General features: G+C 40.4%; 1 protein-coding gene across 3 annotated transcripts in view; it reads right to left on the bottom strand.

The window, feature by feature from the left end:
• The window catches only part of PRKCG (protein kinase C gamma), a 556,381-nt gene that overhangs the window by 193,476 nt on the left and 341,343 nt on the right, over nt 1-21,562 (bottom strand). For all 3 annotated transcript variants that reach the window (XM_072110472.1, XM_072110471.1, XM_072110470.1), the window contains exons 6-8: nt 16,395-16,551; nt 5,861-5,995; nt 5,292-5,382 (exon numbers count right to left, since the gene is read on the bottom strand). In XM_072110472.1, the coding sequence (XP_071966573.1) occupies nt 5,292-5,382; nt 5,861-5,995; nt 16,395-16,551 (383 nt within the window). The remainder of the gene's footprint in view (nt 1-5,291; nt 5,383-5,860; nt 5,996-16,394; nt 16,552-21,562) is intronic.

Here is a 21,562-nt window from a genome sequence, read left to right as displayed (position 1 = left end):
CAATAATAGAACTCATAAGAATCCATTTGTTGTGTGTCTGGAATTTTCTGATATCGCATATGGGGTAGGAACCCTTCCAGTGCACCTGAACTAGAAGTGCATGTATAAAACAACTAGGGAGAAGCCTTCAGGGAGCCACTATAATCAACCAATTATGCACATCATCCAGAATTCATATTCTACTCATTAAACATTTTAAAGGGGTTTTAACAAACAACAGGGCCGGGAGGAGGGGTAGGAGAAGAGTGTCCGACCATGGACACTCATATGCTACATATGCAACACCCCTGCCAATAAAATAGTAAGGGAGTAGTTGCGAACAGCGCCCACTCCAGGTTAGGAGCTGGCTGAGGGAGTCATGAACCCTCTAGAAAGTTCTATCACTGGACATTAGGTATTAGCAGCGGTAGACACTGCCTGGACAGGCAAGGGTTAAGTTTCTGAAAGTTATTATCCAAATGTATTCCAACCTGTACACTGGAGTGTGATTGGAGAGTGAGTCATCACCTGACCAGGGTCTAAGAAAAACCCTGGACAGGGAGGGGCTAGGTCTCTTTATCACTAGCTCCTGACACCGGAGCAGCTCTTAGGCCCAGGCTCTCACCACATGAGCAGCTCTTGGAACCCAGCTCCCCTAGAGAGCACATCATCCATCCGAGCATACAGAGAGATAATGTGAAGCACACCTTCAGTGCTACACACGGAACATCCAAGACAAAGCTGCAGATTCCATATCTAAACACAGCTACATCCCAGCCTGCACCTACTTCCAGGTTGGTGAATCTACTCCTGAGGATCTGGACTGTCCAGTAATCCGGCATCTGTACAAGATCCTTTGGCCCGTTGCCTGCAGTTGTTCTAATAAAGAACCGAGAGTTATTTTGCACAACATTGCCTTCGTCTGTTCCCTGAATATGGCTGTAACACCAGGGGTGCACCATCCATTAGCCAGGGACTCATACTACAGACACTAAGGGGTTGCCCCAGGGAGATTCAGTACCTCAGCCTCTCCCTCCAAACTTCTTGCACACACCATCCGCTGGAGACCTGCCAGGCTGTAGGACAGTCCTCCGGTCCCCATACCAAGCACCGTGACACCAGCGTGCCTAGGCCGCAACGGCCAGCCACTCAGGTATTCTGGACCCTGGCTGCCTCCAGGCCCCAAGAAAAGGCTAGGCCTAGGTGGGGGATGTTGCACAAACAGTCTTTCAGATGCACACAGCGCTGATCACTGCCTTCACCCTTTGTGTGACCCAGGCACCGCCATAGCTGTGGTTGTTAAGATGACTGTGCCTGGGTAGGTGACTATTATTTTTTTTAAATTATTATTATTATTATATTTGGCTGTGCCACATTTATAATGGTGGGGCATGTACTGGCACTACGTATATAATGAAAGGCATGAGCTACATATCTTGGGGGTGCTGTGCTATCTAAATAATTAGCATTTACTGGTGTAAAATATGAATTCATGAGTGGCAACTATACGGTAGTAATAATTATAATATTATAATATATTGAGCTATCACATATGAATATGCAGTGGACTCATTGTGCCCATTGTGAGGAGCACATAGCTGTTATCTAGAGGACATTATATTAAATGTGATTTATTTCCATTTATAAAAAGCATTGTGAAATTATTATGATTCATATTAATTAAAATAAATATTGTAGCTACAATTGAGGTATAATCCTCACACTACTGATCTATACCAGATAACAATTACTGGACCACTATTATGATTCAGTCTTGAGGGTCCTTCGTAACTTCAAAATTCAATATAGAAAATAAACCATCATTCAGGCATCCATGCCATGCGATAATTCCTTTTTCCTCAACGCTCTTTTGGATCTGCGACCTTCCATGTGTTCTTTGCTAGAGGAAGTAATAAAGGCACATAGTATAGCCTGTATTGTAAACATTTGTACACTTAAATGTATTCTACTTACAAAGTCAAAATTCTTATTTCAAAATATCATGCATGGAGCAGGCTAGCTATAAAAATGCCAATCCCTGGATTTCGCTTTCACAGCTTCTTCCGGGGCATGACTAGCGTTGGGCATGGCACAGAGCACCTGAAGTATATCAATATTATATCGTGACTTAAAACAACTATTACTAAAAAGCACCAGAGCTAAAGTAGGGAGGTGCTGGGCCTGCAAATTTGCCAACCGAGAGGTGGAAACAATTTAGGAAGTGTGTAATTAGTGAACAATGGAGGGAAATATACTTTAGAATTATTCACCATGCGTACTATATTTGACCTGCCAATGACACCCTCTAGACCAGATAGGGTCACAGAATGTCCCAAATACTCAACCCCTAACACTGTTTTAAGGCATGGGCTATGGATCTGAGATCGCATAAAGGCATTTTGGGAGATAGTCAGAGATCATATTGGACAGAAAATCTGCCCTTAGACCCCATGGAATTGATATTTCATGATGTTGATAGCATGGAAACACAAGGGGAAATACCCACTATACGGTCGGATATGCTTTCCTCTTGGTGGCTAAATGTAGCATAATGAAACATTGGATGCATTCCTTTATACCAGAAATAACAACACAGATGCACTTTCTAATCAGACGGGACAGACTTGAGACACTAAGACATACAGGGTAGTCATAGTGGCAGTACATATGTATACTTCTCGTAGGAAGTATGCATTAATATGAATGGTCACTGGAGTTTTGCACAAACAATGTAACTGAATAAACACCACTATGACTCTAAAGTGTACACAATTTTTACACTACAAGATATGCTATGTGCCTTTGTTATTTCTTCTAGCAAAGAAAATACTGGGGGACGGTAATCCAAAAGAGTGTTCATGAAAAGGAAATCATTGTGTGGCATGGATGCCTGAATGGTGGTCTATTTTCCATTTGAATTTTGAAGTTACAAAGCACCTTTAATGTGGTCGCTTGTAGAGCTGCAGAGTAAGGTTTATAGTTCAATTGTAACTACATTTTGAAGTTCATAGAATCATGAATGCACATGTTCCATTTTTTTTTCCTTATAATCCATCTTTCTATAACAAAGTGAAAGAAAATTGATCCACTCAGTACATTTATCCGTATTTTCATGCGTATGTGAATGAGCATTCTAATACTTTTATATCTGAAAACATTTGTTTTTAACTGCCACAAGAGGGCAACACAGTTCTCACAAAGGTTGTATTAAAGTTCCAAATTATTCACTGCCTGCTGTGTAAAGCAAATTTATAACAGTTTGGAAAAATGTAGTAGCGAAGCAGCACGTAAAAAAGTATTTCTTTATTCAACCATAATAGAAAAGCAACATTTTGCCCTCTCTTTGAAGGCATTATCAAGGAACAATATTTGACCCACACAAATGCTGCTCCAATCCTCTGTTTTTTGCTGCAAATTTATAACATATATAGCGCTAGAATTATCAACTCTCTCATGTTAAAAAAATGTTAAAATGTGAACATTCAATTTTATGGAGTTCGGACATTAAACTATTGTATTATTTTATTTTTACTATTTCCTATAGTACAGTATTTTTTATGATTAGTTTATATTTATTTGGTAGATATGGTATAGCGAGCTAGTAACTTCAGTAATAGTGCTACATATTGGTCTGTTAATATACCTTGGCTACTTCTCATATAACACTGGAGCAATATATGTGAAAAGGGTATGTAGCTCCAGATGGCTGCAGCAATCTTTAATTGCCAGATTAAATTGTTTACAAAAAGAGGATCTAGTCTCTTCACATGCCTCACTAACAAAATAAAGGGTTATTCACATGACTCTCTTTTTTGATTCATGTTTTACTTTCAATACTCTACAGCAGTGATGGCTAACCCATGGCACTGGTGCCAGGGATGGCACTCAGAGCCCTTTCTGTGGGCACTCAGGCCATCACCAGAAATGACTCCAGGTATCTTCCTGCAGTCCCAGACAGCCCAGGACTTGCTGTGCACAGAGATATTTTAAAGTGACCTGGGACTATTTTCTGCTTTATTGGTGTCCTCAGGGTGCTGATATCAATGAAAACTGTGACAGAGAAGGGAGTATAAATCACTAATTAAATTTCTGTGTTGGCACTTTGCGATAAATAAGCAGGTCTTGGTTGTAGTTTGGGCACTCGGTCTCTAAAAGGTTTGCCATCACTGCTCTACAGTATATCTAGCAGCAGGTTAGGATGTATGATCATTTTTATACTATCCTAGTAAGGAAAAAAAAAACATATAGAGTAAGCTATTATGCGCTATCATGACAACTACAGGCAATGTAGGCCCACATTTATTAAAGTGTTTGTGCCAGTTTCGGTCTGACATTGCACTGAAAAGAACATGGAAACTTCACGTGCTTCACGTGTGTTTATAAAGTGTCTGCGCCAGTTTTGTGTCTGAACAGACAGAAAAATTGTGTACTTTAAGGGGCATGTTCATGTTTAATCTGAGTTTTCCCTTCATTTATTGCTGACTTGTGCCACAATTCTGTAACATGAACAAAGCGCACCGAAAAGAAAAAAAGTTGGTGCACACTTCTCAGATCAATTATGAGCGTGAGCCCGTCTTAACGAGCGTGGCACACTTTGCACACTCCACAGGCAAACTGCACATAGTACAGACTATTCTAGTTTTGATAAATGTGGGGTATAATCTTTTCTTAGTACCTGATACAGTTTCTGAACTGCACATTAGAATAAATTTTGACAGTACAGGTAGATATAGTGGAATAGACAAGTCATTTAACTATTTGAGTTCTCATTTATTGATTTTGATATTACTACAGTATGATAATGCAGTAGGTTAACTTTCCTTAGACAATTACCACATCTACATCTGTATAAAAGGAAAATCAACCAAGCTGGAGTAGCATTAAGCCATATAATATCCTATTAAATGATAGGATTTAATAAGAAGGTACATCTATACTGTATCAATTACATGCAGGTTGGATGGAAATGATGTTTTTTTGTCTCCATTAGTAACAGTTCTCTAAAATGTGTATTACATGCATGGCATGTTATGTACAGATAGCATATATGCTGCAAAAACATGGCCTCTGGACAATAAGCATCATAGCTCTAACTGGCTATATGCTTCTTATCTATAGATTAATTTAAGTACATACAATTCTCATCCTCTTATCATTTTAACAAACTACAATAGGTTCAAAAGATCCAAGAGAAGATCAATGGCATCTTCTTCTAAACAGGATACTATGTTTGGAAACCAATGTATGGTTATTATCTATGGAAAAAATATTCTATTTTATAACCCAAATATGTGTACGGACAAAGCCTGTACCTCGAACTTTTGTCGAAGTCCAAAGTCATCTGCGTCATCAGCTACAGGCACATTGTAATACTCGCCTTCTTCTTGATTCAATAGCTTGTACCTGAGAGAGACACGGGGCAGACAAACAACCAGGACCAAATAGGGTGACATAGGAAAAATGGTAGCATGAAGGAAATGGTAATTGAAAAGATCCACAACCAGCAAGTAAAACATAAAACAAATGTAAGCCACCGAAAAAAACATTGCACGTGGCAGCACATAAAAAAGATATTGAAAAAAAAATAAATTATGAGGCCCAAATGACATTTAAGTGATACATGATATAAATAATAATGGGAGAATAAATTACAGCAACACCATGTAAACAAATATAAAAAAGAGAAAGAAGGATAAGAAAAAAAGAAAGGAAAGTGAGGTAGGTATTCTGAGGAAAGTTCATTGGTGTCTGATATTCCATATATTTCTTATGATTTGTTTCTTTACTATGGACAAATGCATAGCTTTTATACACTTATCACGGGACCTTAAATAACCCAAAGTTCACTAATGCAATAAGTAAGTAGATTTAAAATAATTACCAGCCATCCACAGCATTCTTCATGATTTCTGAAACACCAAATGACATGGATCCCATAAAGTCATTGCGTGATGTGCGATCCCAGTCCCAGACTTCTACAGATAGACGTCGGTCTTCATCACCTGGCTTTAGGGAGCTTATGAATCCATGAAAAAAAAATGAATTAATGCTGTGAGTATTCAAAAAGACATATTAGTAAAAAAAAATGTTGCACCTACTTTCAAGTGGTATTCCAGTGAAATTGGAAAAACTCTGGCAGGCAGAAAATAGGAAAAAGGTACTTGTCACTCTGTGGGTTCTCGTTCCTTTGGTGCTGTGCTCTAGTCTTGTTGAACCCCCTGACACTAAAAATTACTTCCACCTACCATTCTTGCCAGCCTGGGCTTTTCCATTGAACTGGAAAACCCTTTGAAAGGAATAAAAAATATTGTTTTATAAGTATACCAATCAACTGTGTATCAAAATATCCATCACCTTTATATTTTGGGTTATGCCAAATGGGGAGAAACTGAGGTGGCTAAGAACTGCACCAAGATGTGTTTAGCACAGTTTTTAACAAGCTTCTTGGTTTAAAGTATTTTCTAGTGAAATTTTTCTGCTTTTTAACAATCATCTAATATTATATAATTTCTGATACTCCAGTCACATCCAGAGCTGCAATAATCTATCTACTGTTCAATCATCTCAGATAACTACAGCTATGGACGTGACTATAATGTGTACATTAAAAACCCTCCCCTGCCCTCGGTAGGTGACACATTTCTGTAATAACTCTGGGGTGGGGACTAATGTGTGGAGACATGGCAGAATATACATCACACAATTGCAGGGCCACTTTCTAATGTTTCCATTCACTATATCGCCCACACCAGGGGAAACAACACCACTGCTAGCCTAGGGGAAGGTAATGTGAACATCATCTAATATTTGAAGCTGTCCCCTAGTATATAGCCAGTTCCTACCCTCTACTATATAGCTAGCCAGCCAATGCCCCTAGTATATAGCCAGGCAGCCCATGCCCCGAGTATATTGCCAGCCAGCCAATAAGAATTCCCCTGGTATCCCCTTAATTTTTTGGCTACATCACAAGATGGTACAGAAGAACACATCTATTTCCTTCTATAATTACACTAATAGTGAATTAGGGGTGCCATTTGATTATGGTTAATCCTGGCACCTTTCCCCAGATGTTCTCCTCTAACACTGACGTGGCAAGCTACCAGACTACCATGAAGGACACTTCATGGTGGACACTACCTGGGAACTGCAGCTTTGGCTCACCCAAAAGGAGTGTGTGAGGGATTTTATAGTAAATACTGGTTTGAGAGACATATATAGGTGGGACTTCACTATCCCCAAATATCAGTTTTTCTGCATTATTTTGGGTCAGCAAGAATCAGATCTCAGTGACTTTGTATTCAGACTGTGGTACAGCTGGCATCAGCTACCTTTAATCTGCCTGGAGATGCTTCCAGCTCTTTCTTTTGTTAATGGACGACCACTTCCTGAGAAGGAGGAGATTTATCATAGGTTTTTGGGGGCGGGTTTGGCGTATATATAAGTCATATAGAGGTTTTTTTGTGGCTTCTCATTGCTCAAAAGTCACACAGGACTATTCCTACCACTCCACTATACAGGCATAAACATAGAACTAATGCTAGTGCAACACCATGCAAAACCAGATATATAGCTTGCGCCTTTTTTCAAAAAAAGTAGCAAAGTCACTCCAGCCCCCCGCTGGTGTATGTGCTGCGACTTTTAGTGTATTTTGCGAGGAAAAATTCCAGACACATGTGGAGCATAAGCACATTTATTAACCCCTTAACGACCTGGCCCTTTTTTAGTTTTTTCACTTCCATTTTTCACTCCCCACCTTCAAAAATCTATAACTTTTTTATTTTTCCACATAAAGAGCTGTGTTATGGCTTATTTTTTGTGTAACAAACTGCACTTCAAAGTGACGGTATTTAATATTCCATGCCGTGTACTGGGAAGCGAGAAAAAATTCCAAGTGCATTGAAAATGGTGAAAAACATTTTCTTGTGGGCTTGAATTTTACAGCTTTCACTGTGCGCCCCAAATGACATGTCTACTTTATTCTTTGGGTCAGTACAATCATGGGGATAACAAATTTGTATAGGTTTTATAATGTTTTCATACATTTACAAAAATGAAAACCTGTACAATTTTTTTTTTTTTAATTTTGCCATCTTCTGGCGCCAACTTTTTCATACTTCGGTGTACGGAGCTGTGGGTTGTGTCATTTTTTGCGTCTTTTGATAGCGTTTTCATTGCTACAGTTTTTAGGACTGTGTGATCTTTTGATCACTTTTTATTGATTTTTTATATTTTTCAAAATGGCAAAAAAGTGCTATTTTCGACTTTGGGCGCTATTTTCCGCTACGGGGTCAAACGCAATGAAAAACTATTATTATATTTTGATAGATCGGGCATTTTTGGATGCGGCGATACCTAATGTGTTTATGATTTTAACTGTTTATTAATATTTATATCAGTTCTAGGGAAAGGGGGTCTACTTTATTCTTTGGGTCAGTACAATCATGGGGATAACAAATTTGTATAGGTTTTATAATGTTTTCATACATTTACAAAAATTAAAACCTGTACAATTTTTTTTTTTTAAATTTTGCCATCTTCTGGCGCCAATAACTTTTTCATACTTCGGTGTACGGAGCTGTGGGTTGTGTCATTTTTTGCGTCTTTTGATAGCGTTTTCATTGCTACAATTTTTAGGACTGTGTAATCTTTTGATCACTTTTTATTGATTTTTTATATTTTTCAAAATGGCAAAAAAGTGCTATTTTCGACTTTGGGCGCTATTTTCCGCTAAGGGGTCAAACGCAATGAAAAACTACTATTATATTTTGATAGATCGGGCATTTTTGGATGCGGCGATACCTAATGTGTTTATGATTTTAACTGTTTATTAATATTTATATCAGTTCTAGGGAAAGGGGGTCTACTTTATTCTTTGGGTCAGTACAATCATGGGGATAACAAATTTGTATAGGTTTTATAATGTTTTCATACATTTACAAAAATTAAAACCTGTACAAATTTTTTTTTTAAATTTTGCCATCTTCTGGCGCCAATAACTTTTTCATACTTCGGTGTACGGAGCTGTGGATTGTGTCATTTTTTGCGTCTTTTGATAGCGTTTTAATTGCTACAATTTTTAGGACTGTGTGATCTTTTGATCACTTTTTATTGATTTTTTATATTTTTCAAAATGGCAAAAAAGTGCTATTTTCGACTTTGGGCGCTATTTTCCGCTACGGGGTAAAACGCAATGAAAAACTATTATTATATTTTGATAGATCGGGCATTTTTGGATGCGGCGATACCTAATGTGTTTATGATTTTTACTGTTTATTAATATTTATATCAGTTCTAGGGAAAGGGGGGTGATTAGAATTTTTAGGGTTTTTTAATATAATTTTTTTTTAATTTTTTTATTTTTACTTTTACTATTTTTTAGACTCCCTAGGGTACTTTAACCCTACGTTGACTGATCAATTCTATCATATACTGCCATACTACAGTAATGAATGAGTTAAAACTAAGTGTTCCGAAGTCTTCCGAAGACCCAAGGCTACCATGGCGACAGATTGCTTCTCCCTGATTATGTCACGCGGAGCAACTATCCGTGACAAGATGGCGGTGCCCATGCCATTGCCGGCCACGGTCGTCGAGAAAACACCCGCAATCGGTGCTAGCACTGATCGCTGTGTTACCGGCAATACGCAGCAAAGACTTACCGGCTATGAAGAGGGCTTGGCCCGCAAGCCCTCTCCATGCACTAGGACTCGGCGGTTATAGGGTTATAGGGCCAAAGCCACTTTAATGAATCTGATGAGCAGTGGAGCTCCAAAGACAGACACAGAACTGTCCCAAAGAGCCTGTCTAATGATACATTACTCCTATTGAGTTACACCCATTGTGTTCTGTACTCTGAAATAATTACCTTTCTGGTCATGACAAATTTTGTGGAGCAAATTTTCGTGTGCTTATGCCACTTGCACATAACTGATATGACCATGACCTGGACACAAAATTTATGGCCAGATCATGTCCCCAGTAGAGGTCTATAGCACCCAACCACGTCTAATCGCATGCACTGTATTTAATTGCGCCGTGACCTGGCAGGGCAGCTACCATGCTAAAGCTGTAAATATTTTTTTTTTTAAACAATAAATTTTTATTGAAAGGATTTTTCAAAAGTAGAGACATAATATGAAGTGATGTACGACACGTTGCCATTAACAAGCATACATTCTTTGGAGCCATAGAGAAAATTGAAGCATTAAATCAACAGACATGCCTAAGGAAAGGTACATTTATATGCCTGGATTTATATGATCTAGAACATACGCTAGGATCGCACAAAATATTATTTGCACTTATAGGTTCAAATAGACGATCATACTTAACTATCAAGCCCAACATTTGGACAAGGGAACATTAAACAAAAAGAACATAACTAACAAAATTTAGGTCATTTCTGGTATGATCAACCACTCCTCTCACAAGTGGAATATTTAACACAAGAGCTGTTGAAGCTACCAAAATGAGAACATGCATGGATATTGAGTACCTTTTAAGCTGATATACCTGGGCATCCCGGGGTGAGCTGTGGAAACAGAGAAATCCACGGGTCCCACATTTTTCTGAATAGGTGGGGGGTCCCGTTTTTGTGAGTGAGCAATCTTTCAAAGCTACAATGCACAGCTAGCAAGTCATTTAACTCTTGAACTTTAGGGGGAGGTTTCTTCTTCCAGTTTCTGGCTATTAGGAGTTTGGCAGACATCAGTATATGATTAACCAGTTTGCGGCTAGCAGCTGGCACCTTTTTAATACCCACTCCCACCAGAGCTAAGGCTTTATCTTTATCCAGAAATTGTCCAATATTGGACACCCCCAAAATACATGGGACAGTGTTCCTACCTCATTACAGCCTCTCCAACATTTCTCAGAGGAGCCTGGGAAAATTTTTGCCAATTTGCTGGGGGTTAGGTACCATCTTGTCAATACTTTGAGATGGACCTCCATAAGGTTAGCTGAATGGGATGCCTTAGAGGCCCAATATATAGCGGAAGTCCAATCTTCATGGTGGATTTGTTTCCCCAGTTCTGCATTCCATTTATTATAATGCAATAATTCTCCTTTGGATTCCTTTTCCCCAAATGCTGCGTATATGAGTTTGGTGGATTTAAAGCATTTACTAAGTTTACCTTCCAGCACATTTGCTAGTGGTTCAGGAAGATTCAAAGTTGGGGAGGGGATTTTAGCTAAGACCGCTCTAGTTTGTGCATATAATAGAAAGTCTGCTGCTCCAAGATTGTATTTATTGCTCAATGATTGGAAGGAAGCCGGGAACCCCCCATCAAATAAGTCACTGAAGGTATGCATGCCCTTGAGGAGCCAATGTTTAGTTGGTAAAGTAGGGTTGATGACATTCAGAGTTTCCAAGGGGATATGCACTACTTTTGTGAGAATGGACAGATTGTTCATAGATAACAGAGACTTCCAGGCCACCAATGAGGATTTAATAGTAGGTGGAAGATCTCCAGGGAGGGGTAAGTCTGACTTTATCGAATGGGCCAGGAGAAGGGTAGAAAGTTTATGGCTCCCTGCCAAATGTGATTCAATATCTGGACAGCTTGAGTGTGAGTATGATCCCCCCCAAGCCTTTAATTGCTGAGCGACAAAGGCTTTGTGGTAAATCCAGATATTGGGTACTCCCAAGCCTCCTTCTAATTTGGGGGTATATAAAATTGTCTGGGACACTCTGGGCTTCTGCCCCTTCCAGATGAAATTCAGCATTTGCTTCTGAAACCTCCGAAGCAAGGATTTAGGAATAGGGATAGTTAACGCTCTCAAAATATACAAAATCTTAGGGAGGACTAACATTTTATATAATGTCATTCTACCTAGCAATGACGGTTCCGTTCTATTTAAAGCGTCGAGTTCTTTTTGTAAGACACTCAGCATGGGTATTAGGTTAATATTGGCGAGATTAGAAAACGGGAAGCAGATTGTTACTCCTAGATAAGGTATTGCTTCTTTCACCCATTGGAAAGGGAAGGCCTCTTTTATTTGATTGCATACCACTTGAGGGACATTAATCCCTAATAGGAGGGATTTGCTAGCATTAATTTTATAGAAGGAAACCCTTCCAAATTCCTCAAGTACCTCCATTACCTCTTTCAACGAATTAAGGGGATCTGTGAGTGTGAGGACAACATCATCCGCAAACAGTCCAATTTTATGCTGGGTATTCGCAGTCTGGACACCTTTGATTGAGTCTTTAGATCTTGCCAGGGGTTCCATCAGTAACACAAAAATGAGTGGGGATAGTGGGCACCTTTGGCATGTTCCATTAGTTATAGATAAAACTACAGACAGAAAGCCATTCGCAAGGACCCTAGCTGAGGGAGCTGAGTATAGTGCTTTTATGGCACTCAGTATAGGACCCTCAAATCCAAACTTTTTAAGGGTAGAAAATGCAAAACCCCAATGGATCCTATCGAATGCCTTCTCCGCATCCAAAGTTAGGAGCAGAGAAGGCATCCGACTCGAACCCATGGCCGACACAATATCAATAATTCTACGTGTGCCATCGGACGTTTGGCGTCCTTTTGTAAATCCTGCCTGGTCGTAGTGTATTAAACTTGGGAGTATTGCAAGTAATCTATTGGCCAGGATTTTAGCATAAAGCTTGGTATCGCAATTTAGTAATGAGATTGGTCTAAAATCGGCTGGAGTTTAGGGTTCCTTTCCAGGCTTTGGAAGTGTCACTGTTGTGGCCCTCAACATCTCTGGAGGTAAAGAACCTCTAGACATAGCCCTATTGAAAACTTTCAACATGTATGGGCCCAGAATGTGAGAGAAAGTCTGGTAGTATTCGTTACTGAACCCATCTGTGCCCGGGGCTTTCCCTTTCTTTGCATTTTTAATAGCCTCATTTAGTTCATTCAGGGTGATAGGTGAATTCAGTAATTCTAATTGGCCTGGAGATAAAGTTGGGACCTTAATTTGATCTAAGAAAGAGTCAATGTCCTCCTGGGAGGGGATATACGTTGCCTTATCAGCCTTGAGGTTATAAGTTCCTCATAGAAGGATTTAAAAATGTTTGCTATTTTATTCGGGTGGGACACCTTCTCTGAGGGATTTTTTGAGTTATATAGGAAGGGGATTTCTGTCCTTATTCTTATGGGTTTGGCCTTCATAGCCATTAACCTACTGGGTTTATTAAAGGAGGAATAATAAGAAGCTTTCATTACCGTCATTTGTTTGTTATACTGGGACATGAGAGCTGGCCTCATATTTTGTCTAGCTTCTAATAATTCAGAGTATTTTTCTGCCGAATAGTTAGATTGCAGGGTAGTCTCTAGAGATCTAATATTATGAATACACTCCTCTAATTTCTTTTTTTAGCTCTGTTGAATTGGGCTGATATCAGCATTAATGTTCCCCTAATGGCTATTTTATGTGCAACCCAAAGTTCTTCTGGGGAAATATTATCCACATTATTTAAGGAGAAAAATTCTAGCATGGCTCTCTCAATTCTAGATGTCATGGACGGGAGATGAAATATATATGTGGAGTTCCTCCATCTTCTTGTAGGAAGAAGTTTAGGTGACAAGTTTATTGATAAATAAATAGGAGCGTGATCAGACCAAGTTGCCACCCCTATCTCAGAGGATTCCACCCAGGGTAAGGTGTCCCTATCTGTTAGAAAGAGGTCAATTCTCGAGAAAGTTTTGTGGTGATTAGAGAAGAAAGTATACTCTTTTGATGTGGCATTGCAACATCTAAAACAATCAAAGAGGCCCTTCTCGATGAGCCATTGACCTAGTGATGGGGGAGATAGCCTGCCCTGATTCATAGAGTCTACTTTGGAGTCTGGAATTAGATTAAAATCCCCACACAAGAGTAGATTTCCTTTTTGTATGCGGTTAACTTTTTTCATTCTTATTCAGGAACCTTTTTTGTGAAGAGTTTGGACAGTAGAGGTTCACTATAGTAAAGGGCACTGAATCAATGGTGCATACCAGGACAAGATATCTTCCCCCATCATCTATCAAAGATTCTAGGACACAGAAATTTACACTGTCTCGTACTGCTATAAATACTCCTGCTGTTTTGGTATCCGCATTTGCTTGGAAGGAGATGGGAAATTTGTTGTTAGAGAATTTGGGGCTGTTATGTTTAGCAAAATGTGTCTCCTGAAGACAAATTATGTCTGCCTTCACTTTATTTGCTTCTCTCCACACTGATGATCTTTTAAAAGGAGAGTTGAGTCCCTTGGTGTTAAGAGACAATATTTTAAGAGACATTAATTATTAAATACAAAGGTGACAGGGTACCCATAGAGGAAAAGTATTCATTACCTGCTCACTTCGGTAGTGTGCTTGAACATGACCTACAAACTCACCACTTAACCTCCAGAACAGAAAACAGAAAAACTTAGTGGCAAAGGAGGGGATACAGTGATCCTGCTGCCAATGGCGAACATTTGCATTTGACTTGTTGAAGTACATAGCCAACATAAGAATACAGGAATTATTTTGACCTGTTGATACATGGGGGTAATAGTCCACCTTCGGCTTTTCGACCTGAAAATGAGAGGTTGTTAAAATATTTTTAAATTTTTAACTTTCTCCTGTGGAGAATCATTAGGGCAGATTTATCAAGTGTCTGAAAGTCAGAATATTTTCAGTTGCCCATGGCAACCAATCACAGTTCAGCTTTCATTTTACCAGTGCTCATGAATATTTTAAAGGGGAGCTGTGATTGGTTGCCATGGGCAACTGGAAATATTCGGACTTTCAGGCACTTGATAAATCTGCCCCATTGTGTCCCAGTCCTTCCGGATCTTCTGTTGGTGTGAGGTACTGGAAGCTTGAGACATCACAACTTCGCCCAAACCCCATTTTGCCAGAAGTGAAGGGCCTTCCTCAGGGCTATTCAAGACAGATGTAATTCCATCTCGGCGAATTAGTAATTTCAGCAGGAAACCCCATTTGTAAGGAATTTTCTGCTCTCTCAGAATTGTTGTGATAGGACCAAATTTTTTCCTTGCTTGGATAGTACCTTGCGATAGATCCACAAATAGATGAATACCCTTAAAGGGGTCTGGGAGCTCCGGTACTTTCCAGGATTCAAACATCAAGGCTTCCTTGACATGAAAGAAATGCAATCTTGCATTACGTCCCTGGGTAAGTTTTCAGAGATGTTTTTGGGCTTCAGGAGCCTGTGGGCTCTATCTATTAGCTGTTCCGCAGGTGGAGTATTAGGCAACACAGTGGCGATTAACTGGGAAATATATGATCTTAAGTCCGCCGGGAAGACAGATTCTGGTATTCCCCGGAATTTCATGTTGTTCCTCCTTCCTCTATCCTCCATATCAGCCATTTTTACTTTTATCGCCTCCACTTGTTCTTCTAAGCTGCAATGAGCATCAATAAGCTCATTGTGGGAATTTGTCAGTTCTGACATTTTGTTTTCTGTATGGTCAATACGACCTCCCAGGTCATCTATAGAAGCGTGGATGGCTGATATTAGTTGTGAGAGATCCTTCTGCAGAGATCCCTTTAACGCCAGCATCATGTTTTTATGAACGCTTCTGAGGCAGGCTGATCTGATGAAGGTAAATCCTCAATAATATATTCCTCATCCCCATTATTATTAAAGATTGGCTGCGACAAATCCTCTGTTATGTCTGATAATCTCTGGCGCTGTTTATCAGGACTTTGTCCTGGAGTGCTCGGTGTTCTGTTTCTTACCGGCGCCATTTTGTTTTTACCGCCAACACTCGAACCGGATCGCGGAGGGGAATCAGAGGCTAGGTTTGGGGAGAGTTCGGGACTTACATTCCTGCTCGGTCCCGTTGATGCCCTCTTCCTCATTTCAGTAAGCGATGGAGTGGAGGAGTTGTTTGACTCCGGCGAGTCTGCATGCGGAGACCGCGATCCGCCATCTTGTCTTTATCCCGGGCCTTGCGGTCTGGAGGAAAAGAAGTCCGTGAGCCTCTTAGGGCCACTATTCGACGACTTTTTGTGGGTTATCATGATGGCGTGGTATTCTGGTGGGTTCTGGTACAAAAAATAGCTGTTTTATGTCGCTAGGAGAAGGTTGCTGTCAGGTCTAGAGACGGAGCTCACTCACATGCGTCCGTCTCAGAGCTCAGTCAGGCCACGCCCCAAGCTGTAAATATTTTTAAATATAATATAAAAATAAATTTCTTACGCTTTTTGCTTGTTAGTCACTTTTGAAAAATGTTAAAACATTGCATAACAAATTAATTGTATCATCACATTTTGGCATATCTCACTTTGCGTACAAAGCTGCATTATTAGATTACATGGTCAGGTTTACAATGCTGGCATTAATTGGGAGCCCTCTTCATACATCCTGACATTGTGATATGATATCATCATACCAACTAGTATCTTTCAGTTAGAATATAAAATCTGCACACAACAATCAATATAAAAATAATGTTTACGTACAAAATAAAGGCCTCATTCCAAAGAGGGTTAAGAGTAGATTTGACAGTCCTGGTTTTCTGTTTAGTCAAGTTCTTTGGGTCAGGTATGAGCTTCAGCTTCACATAAGGATCTGACAAGCCGTTAGGATCCATTGGGATGAGATTTCGAGCTTCTCCAACTAAAGACAAAACAATGGAGGGAAACAAAAGAGAAAGATTGTAGATGCATCATTTTACATTGATTGTCACTGATCCATGTCAATATATTTTCTTCACTGATCTGTGGAGCATAGAAAACTAACATTATGGTCTTCTGTGATTTTAAAAATAAAGATAATAATCTGCCCAAACAGATGCCTTTACATCTTTCAAATATGGTAGGCAGATGAACATCTTATCTTGAACATGAAACAATGTAGGATTGAGTTTAGTCATGTTTCACAATGTGGAGATTTATGCAGTGGATTGAAATGTTTAACACCAGGCTCCCTACATTGGGAGCGTGTAGTCCGTTTTGTGATGCAGCGTGAGAAAAAATGATACCTATTTTAATTAACAGTTATAATATTTTAAATAAAAACGCAAAACGTGTTCAGATTTGGAAAAACACTCACGGTGTGCACCACCTATTGTGGTACTTAGGGATATAAGTTCAGGTGGGAGTCCCCTTATATTTTATTTAAACCCTCCTGTAATTATAACTGATGCCCACCAATAATTCCTTGTGGGGATCAGGGACTGTGTGGGTTAATGATGATCTGTTGTTGAGATCACAGGGAGCAGGTGTGTATCTGTCTTTTGACAGGACAGCTGCTGTCAGCTATTGTTATGCAGGGAGATCGCGGTGATATAATCTGTAAACCAGGATCTCCTCTTACTGCAGTGATGTGAGTGACTAAGTCTCTTGGAGCATACAGCACGCTACTGAGATCACAGTCACTATTCTTGCCAGTATGATCCACTCTGCGATCATCTGCGGATGTGTACCGCAATTAACACTGTCCCTTATGAGTTTTCTGTCCCTGAGTTGTGGCTGCAGACATAGAAAGAGAAGTCCCGACACGTGTTTCGCCGGGTCTCCCCGGCTTCTTCTAGTACAAGATTCTTACTTATGTGGCAAGGACATAGTATGGCAAAGCATAATAATGCCATACTAGTTGCTTAATTAACACTTGATTCTACAGTGTGAGAATATACTCGAGATTTTAAATAAATTAATAAAAGTTAAATTTTATCACACTCACAACTTTCCTTCTACATTTTCCCCCTCCCTTTTTTCTTTGCTGAAATAATATTTTAAATACACTTTATATTAATTTAAAATCAAACTTATTCGATAAAGTATTTATTTATATGTAGACAAAAACAGCCCTTTAAAAACCCATAAATACAAAAAATAATGTTAACTGCATTTATCCAGAAGGTAGAACACATACAAAACCAGAACCAAATTAAATACAGCACCAGAGCCAAGTTCATACTATAAATACAACACCAGAACCAAGCTTAGTACTTACAGTATTTACCAAGTTTGCCTCCCATTTTTTTTTTTTTTAAACTTTTTTATTGTAAAACACAATAAAATCAAATCAGAGCATCAGACTTTCAATCAGATTATGCTTACAATGTTATATGATATTGCATACATTGCTTTGTCTGATTTTTAACATAACAATAAACTCATCAAAAAAACAACAAGTATACCATTGGCCAGTTGAGATGTCTTATTTTGCGTTATCTGGGCGTTCTTTGTAGTCGGGAGAAAATATTATGCTTGTGATTGGGAGCATCATGGTTTCGCTCCTTTCAAGTTGGGTGAGTGCATTTAAATTTACATAAGTTCACATCGCCCATGTCCCGGTCCCCCCCCCCCCCCCCATATACAGTCGGGATCAGACTCTTAGCTACCTTTTACAATTCTCTCATGGCCATTCTGAGTCTAGGCGGCGAGTAATTGGTTCCAGGCGTGTCGCACCAGTCTCCCCAAATGTGACTAAACTTGTCTGGTTTTTGTCTGTGCTTGTAAATTATTTTCTCGTACGGAAGTATTTGGTTCACTTGAAGCTTCCACATACTTAGGGTAGGGGTATTGGGAGAGTACCACCTAAGTGCTATACATTTCCGGGCCATAAATAATGTTTCTTGTAAGAATATGATTTGGTAATGAGTCCAATCTACATCAGGAATTAGGCCCAATAAGCATGTCTCAGGGGAATGTGTTAGTGGTACCGGTAAGATGGTCGTTAGGAAATCTGTTACTTCCTTCCAAAATTTTTGGATTGGAGGACAGCTCCAACTCATGTGCCAGAAGTCTGCATTGAGGTCTCCACACCTGGGGCACGCTGTGGTTTGTGTTCGTCCCATATGTTTCATTCGCACAGGCGTCAGGTATGCTTGATGTGTGAAGTATAATTGGATAAGTCTATTATTTATTGAGGGGGAGACTTTGAGGTGTAATGAGAGAATGTCTGAAATTGATTCATCCTCTAGTGAGGGAATATGTGATTTCCATTTGTTTATGGCGGTGATTGGAGATTTAAGGGTCTTTTCTCGGATTAGATGGGTGTAGAGTGCTGAGACCAACCCTCTGGGTCCCTGTGTCCTGAAAATTCCGATTAAGGGATAAGAGGATATGGGTGGGCGGGGTGTCGGGAACTGAGCATCCAACGCGTGTCTGAGCTGCAGATATTTGTAAAAGAAGCCTCTGTCCAGCTCGTATTTCGTTTGTAGTTCTTGGTAGGAGCAGAGGATGTTTGTAGAGTAAATATCTCCTAATGTTGCTATGCCTTTCCGTTCCCAGTGTATCTGTCCCTCCAGTGCGTGTAGTTGGGGGAGTGAAGGGTTATGCCATAATGGAGTTTCGGCAATTATACCAGAAAAGCCTGCTGTTTGCTTGGCTGCCTCCCAGACCTGCCTAGCTATCTTGTGTAGGGGTAGTAGAGGCATGGTTAAATCCCTGGGTGGTTCAAGAACCGGCCATAGGGATGTGAGATTCAAGTAATGTTGCAGGTGGTGTTCTGAGTTAGGTAGGGTCTGCCCTCCCATCCAGCTGTTTAAGTACCTAAGTTGTCCTGCCAGGTAATAATTGTAGAAATCGGGGAGTGCCATCCCGGCTTCATCTTTTGGACGCTGTAGTGTTTGGAGACTGAGTTTGGCTCTAGAGGTGGCCCATATGAAAACCCCTGTCAGTGAGTGTAGTTCTTTAAAGAATTTTTTGGGTAGTGGAACTGCCGCATGTTGTATGATATATAGGCACTTCGGGAGAATTATAAGTTTGACCAAGTTAATTCTCCCCGCGACTGAGAGTGGAAGTGTTTTCCAAGCCCTGTATTTCTCCCTTATATAAGAGAGTAGTGGGCCTGTAATGTGATTACGCGTGTCCTGATATGTTTTGGTAATCATTATACCCAGGTACTTAAATTCAGTCACTACTGCCAGCCCCTCCACTATTGCTGGGCCTTCCCAGGTCTGAGTGCCTAGTGGCATGAACACCGATTTTGTCCAATTCACCTGTAATCCTGAATAAGTGCCAAAGTCATTGATAAGTGTAATGGCGTGTGGTAGGGATGTGGTGTGGTTGGACATGAACAGGATCATGTCGTCGGCGTACAGGCCCACTCTATCCTCTCTTTGTCCCAACTCGATTCCCGTATATATGGGGTCCTGGCGGAGTTGGGCAGCCAACACCTCAATGGTAAGGGCAAACAAGAGCGGGGACAGCGGGCATCCCTGGCGTGTGCCTCTGTGGAGATTAAAAGTTGGGGATAATTCACCGTTGACCAATAGTCTGCTGTTGGGTTTTGAATATAGTATGCCTATCCATTTACAAAATCGGGGCCCGAAACCGAATTTCCCTAGACATCGACTGAGAAAGGGCCATTCTACCGAGTCGAATGCCTTTGCTGTATCTAGGGACGCCAATGCCCAGTCCCTTCCCCTCGGCTGTCCGATCTGGGCAACAACCTGGACTCTCCTAATATTATCCGAGGTAGACTTCCCCGGCATGAAACCGCATTGGTCTGGGTGAATTAAAGTTAGGATAACCTGGTTGAGTCGGGAAGCTAATATCCTAGTAAGGACCTTATAGTCAGTGTTTAGTAACGCTATTGGCCTGTAAGATCCGCAGTCCAGTGGGTCCTTACCAGGTTTTAGTATCAGGATAATTGTGGCTTCAGTCAGCGATCTCGGGAGTTCTCCCTCTGTAAAGGAAGTTTCATACATTTCCAGTAATTTGGGAAGGAGCAGGTCTTTGTATTTGCTGTATAATTCTTTGGGAAGACCGTCTGGGCCAGGTGATTTGTTGTTGCTTAATTGGTCTATTGCGTCTTCCACCTCCTCTAGTGTTATTGGTCTTTCTAAAAGGTCAGCATGCTCAAGGGTCAAAGTCGGTAGCGTAATCCTGCCAAGGTATTGCTCTATGTCCTCATCTGTCCCTGCCAGGGATGAGCTGTATAGATGTTCATAAAATTCTGTGAACCTGGCTAGGATCTCTGAGTGTGTCTGTAGCACTGTCCCGTTTGATGAGCGTATGCGTAGGATAGGAGGTGACATTGAGTGTTGTCTAGCTATGTGGGCAAGAAGTTTTGCTGATTGATTGCCCAGTTCAAAGGCGGTCTGTTTGTAAAAAAACATTTTATTGTCTGCCTTCTCTTTTATTGTGTGGAGGTATAATCTACCTGTCTGTAGCCAGGCTTCCCTGTTAGGGTCGGATGGGTTCTCTATATATCGTTGCTCTAAGTTGCAATATAGCTCTGCTAGTTCAGTTTCTTGTCGCTTCGACTCTTTTTTAACGTGAGAAATGGTTGACTGAATGCATGTGCGTATATACGCCTTCATGGCATCCCATTGGGTTCTGCGGTCCTGCTCTATTGCATGAGCTTGAAAAAAGGCGATCAGTTGTTCAGGGGTTCTGTCCTGCGCACCTATCAACCCCAACCAGAAGGGATGTATAGCTTGCCTGTACATAATGGATGTCGCTCTTGTGCCCAGTGTACAAGTTATTGGTGAGTGATCCGAGGTTCCCCTGGGGAGATATTGTATATTTTGTATGTGTGGGATCAATATAGTGGAACCCATTATATAGTCGATTCGTGAGAGTGATTTATGAGTTGCACTGTAGCAGGAGAATACTTTAGCCTGGGGGTTTCGGTGTCTCCATAGGTCCGTCCATCCCAGTTCGGCTAACAGGGC

This window comes from Engystomops pustulosus, chromosome 6, assembly GCF_040894005.1.
Source record: "Engystomops pustulosus chromosome 6, aEngPut4.maternal, whole genome shotgun sequence".
Classification (NCBI taxonomy): Eukaryota; Metazoa; Chordata; class Amphibia; order Anura; family Leptodactylidae; genus Engystomops; species Engystomops pustulosus.
Note: the sequence above shows the minus strand (reverse complement) of the source record. Positions and strands in the feature narration are given on the sequence as shown.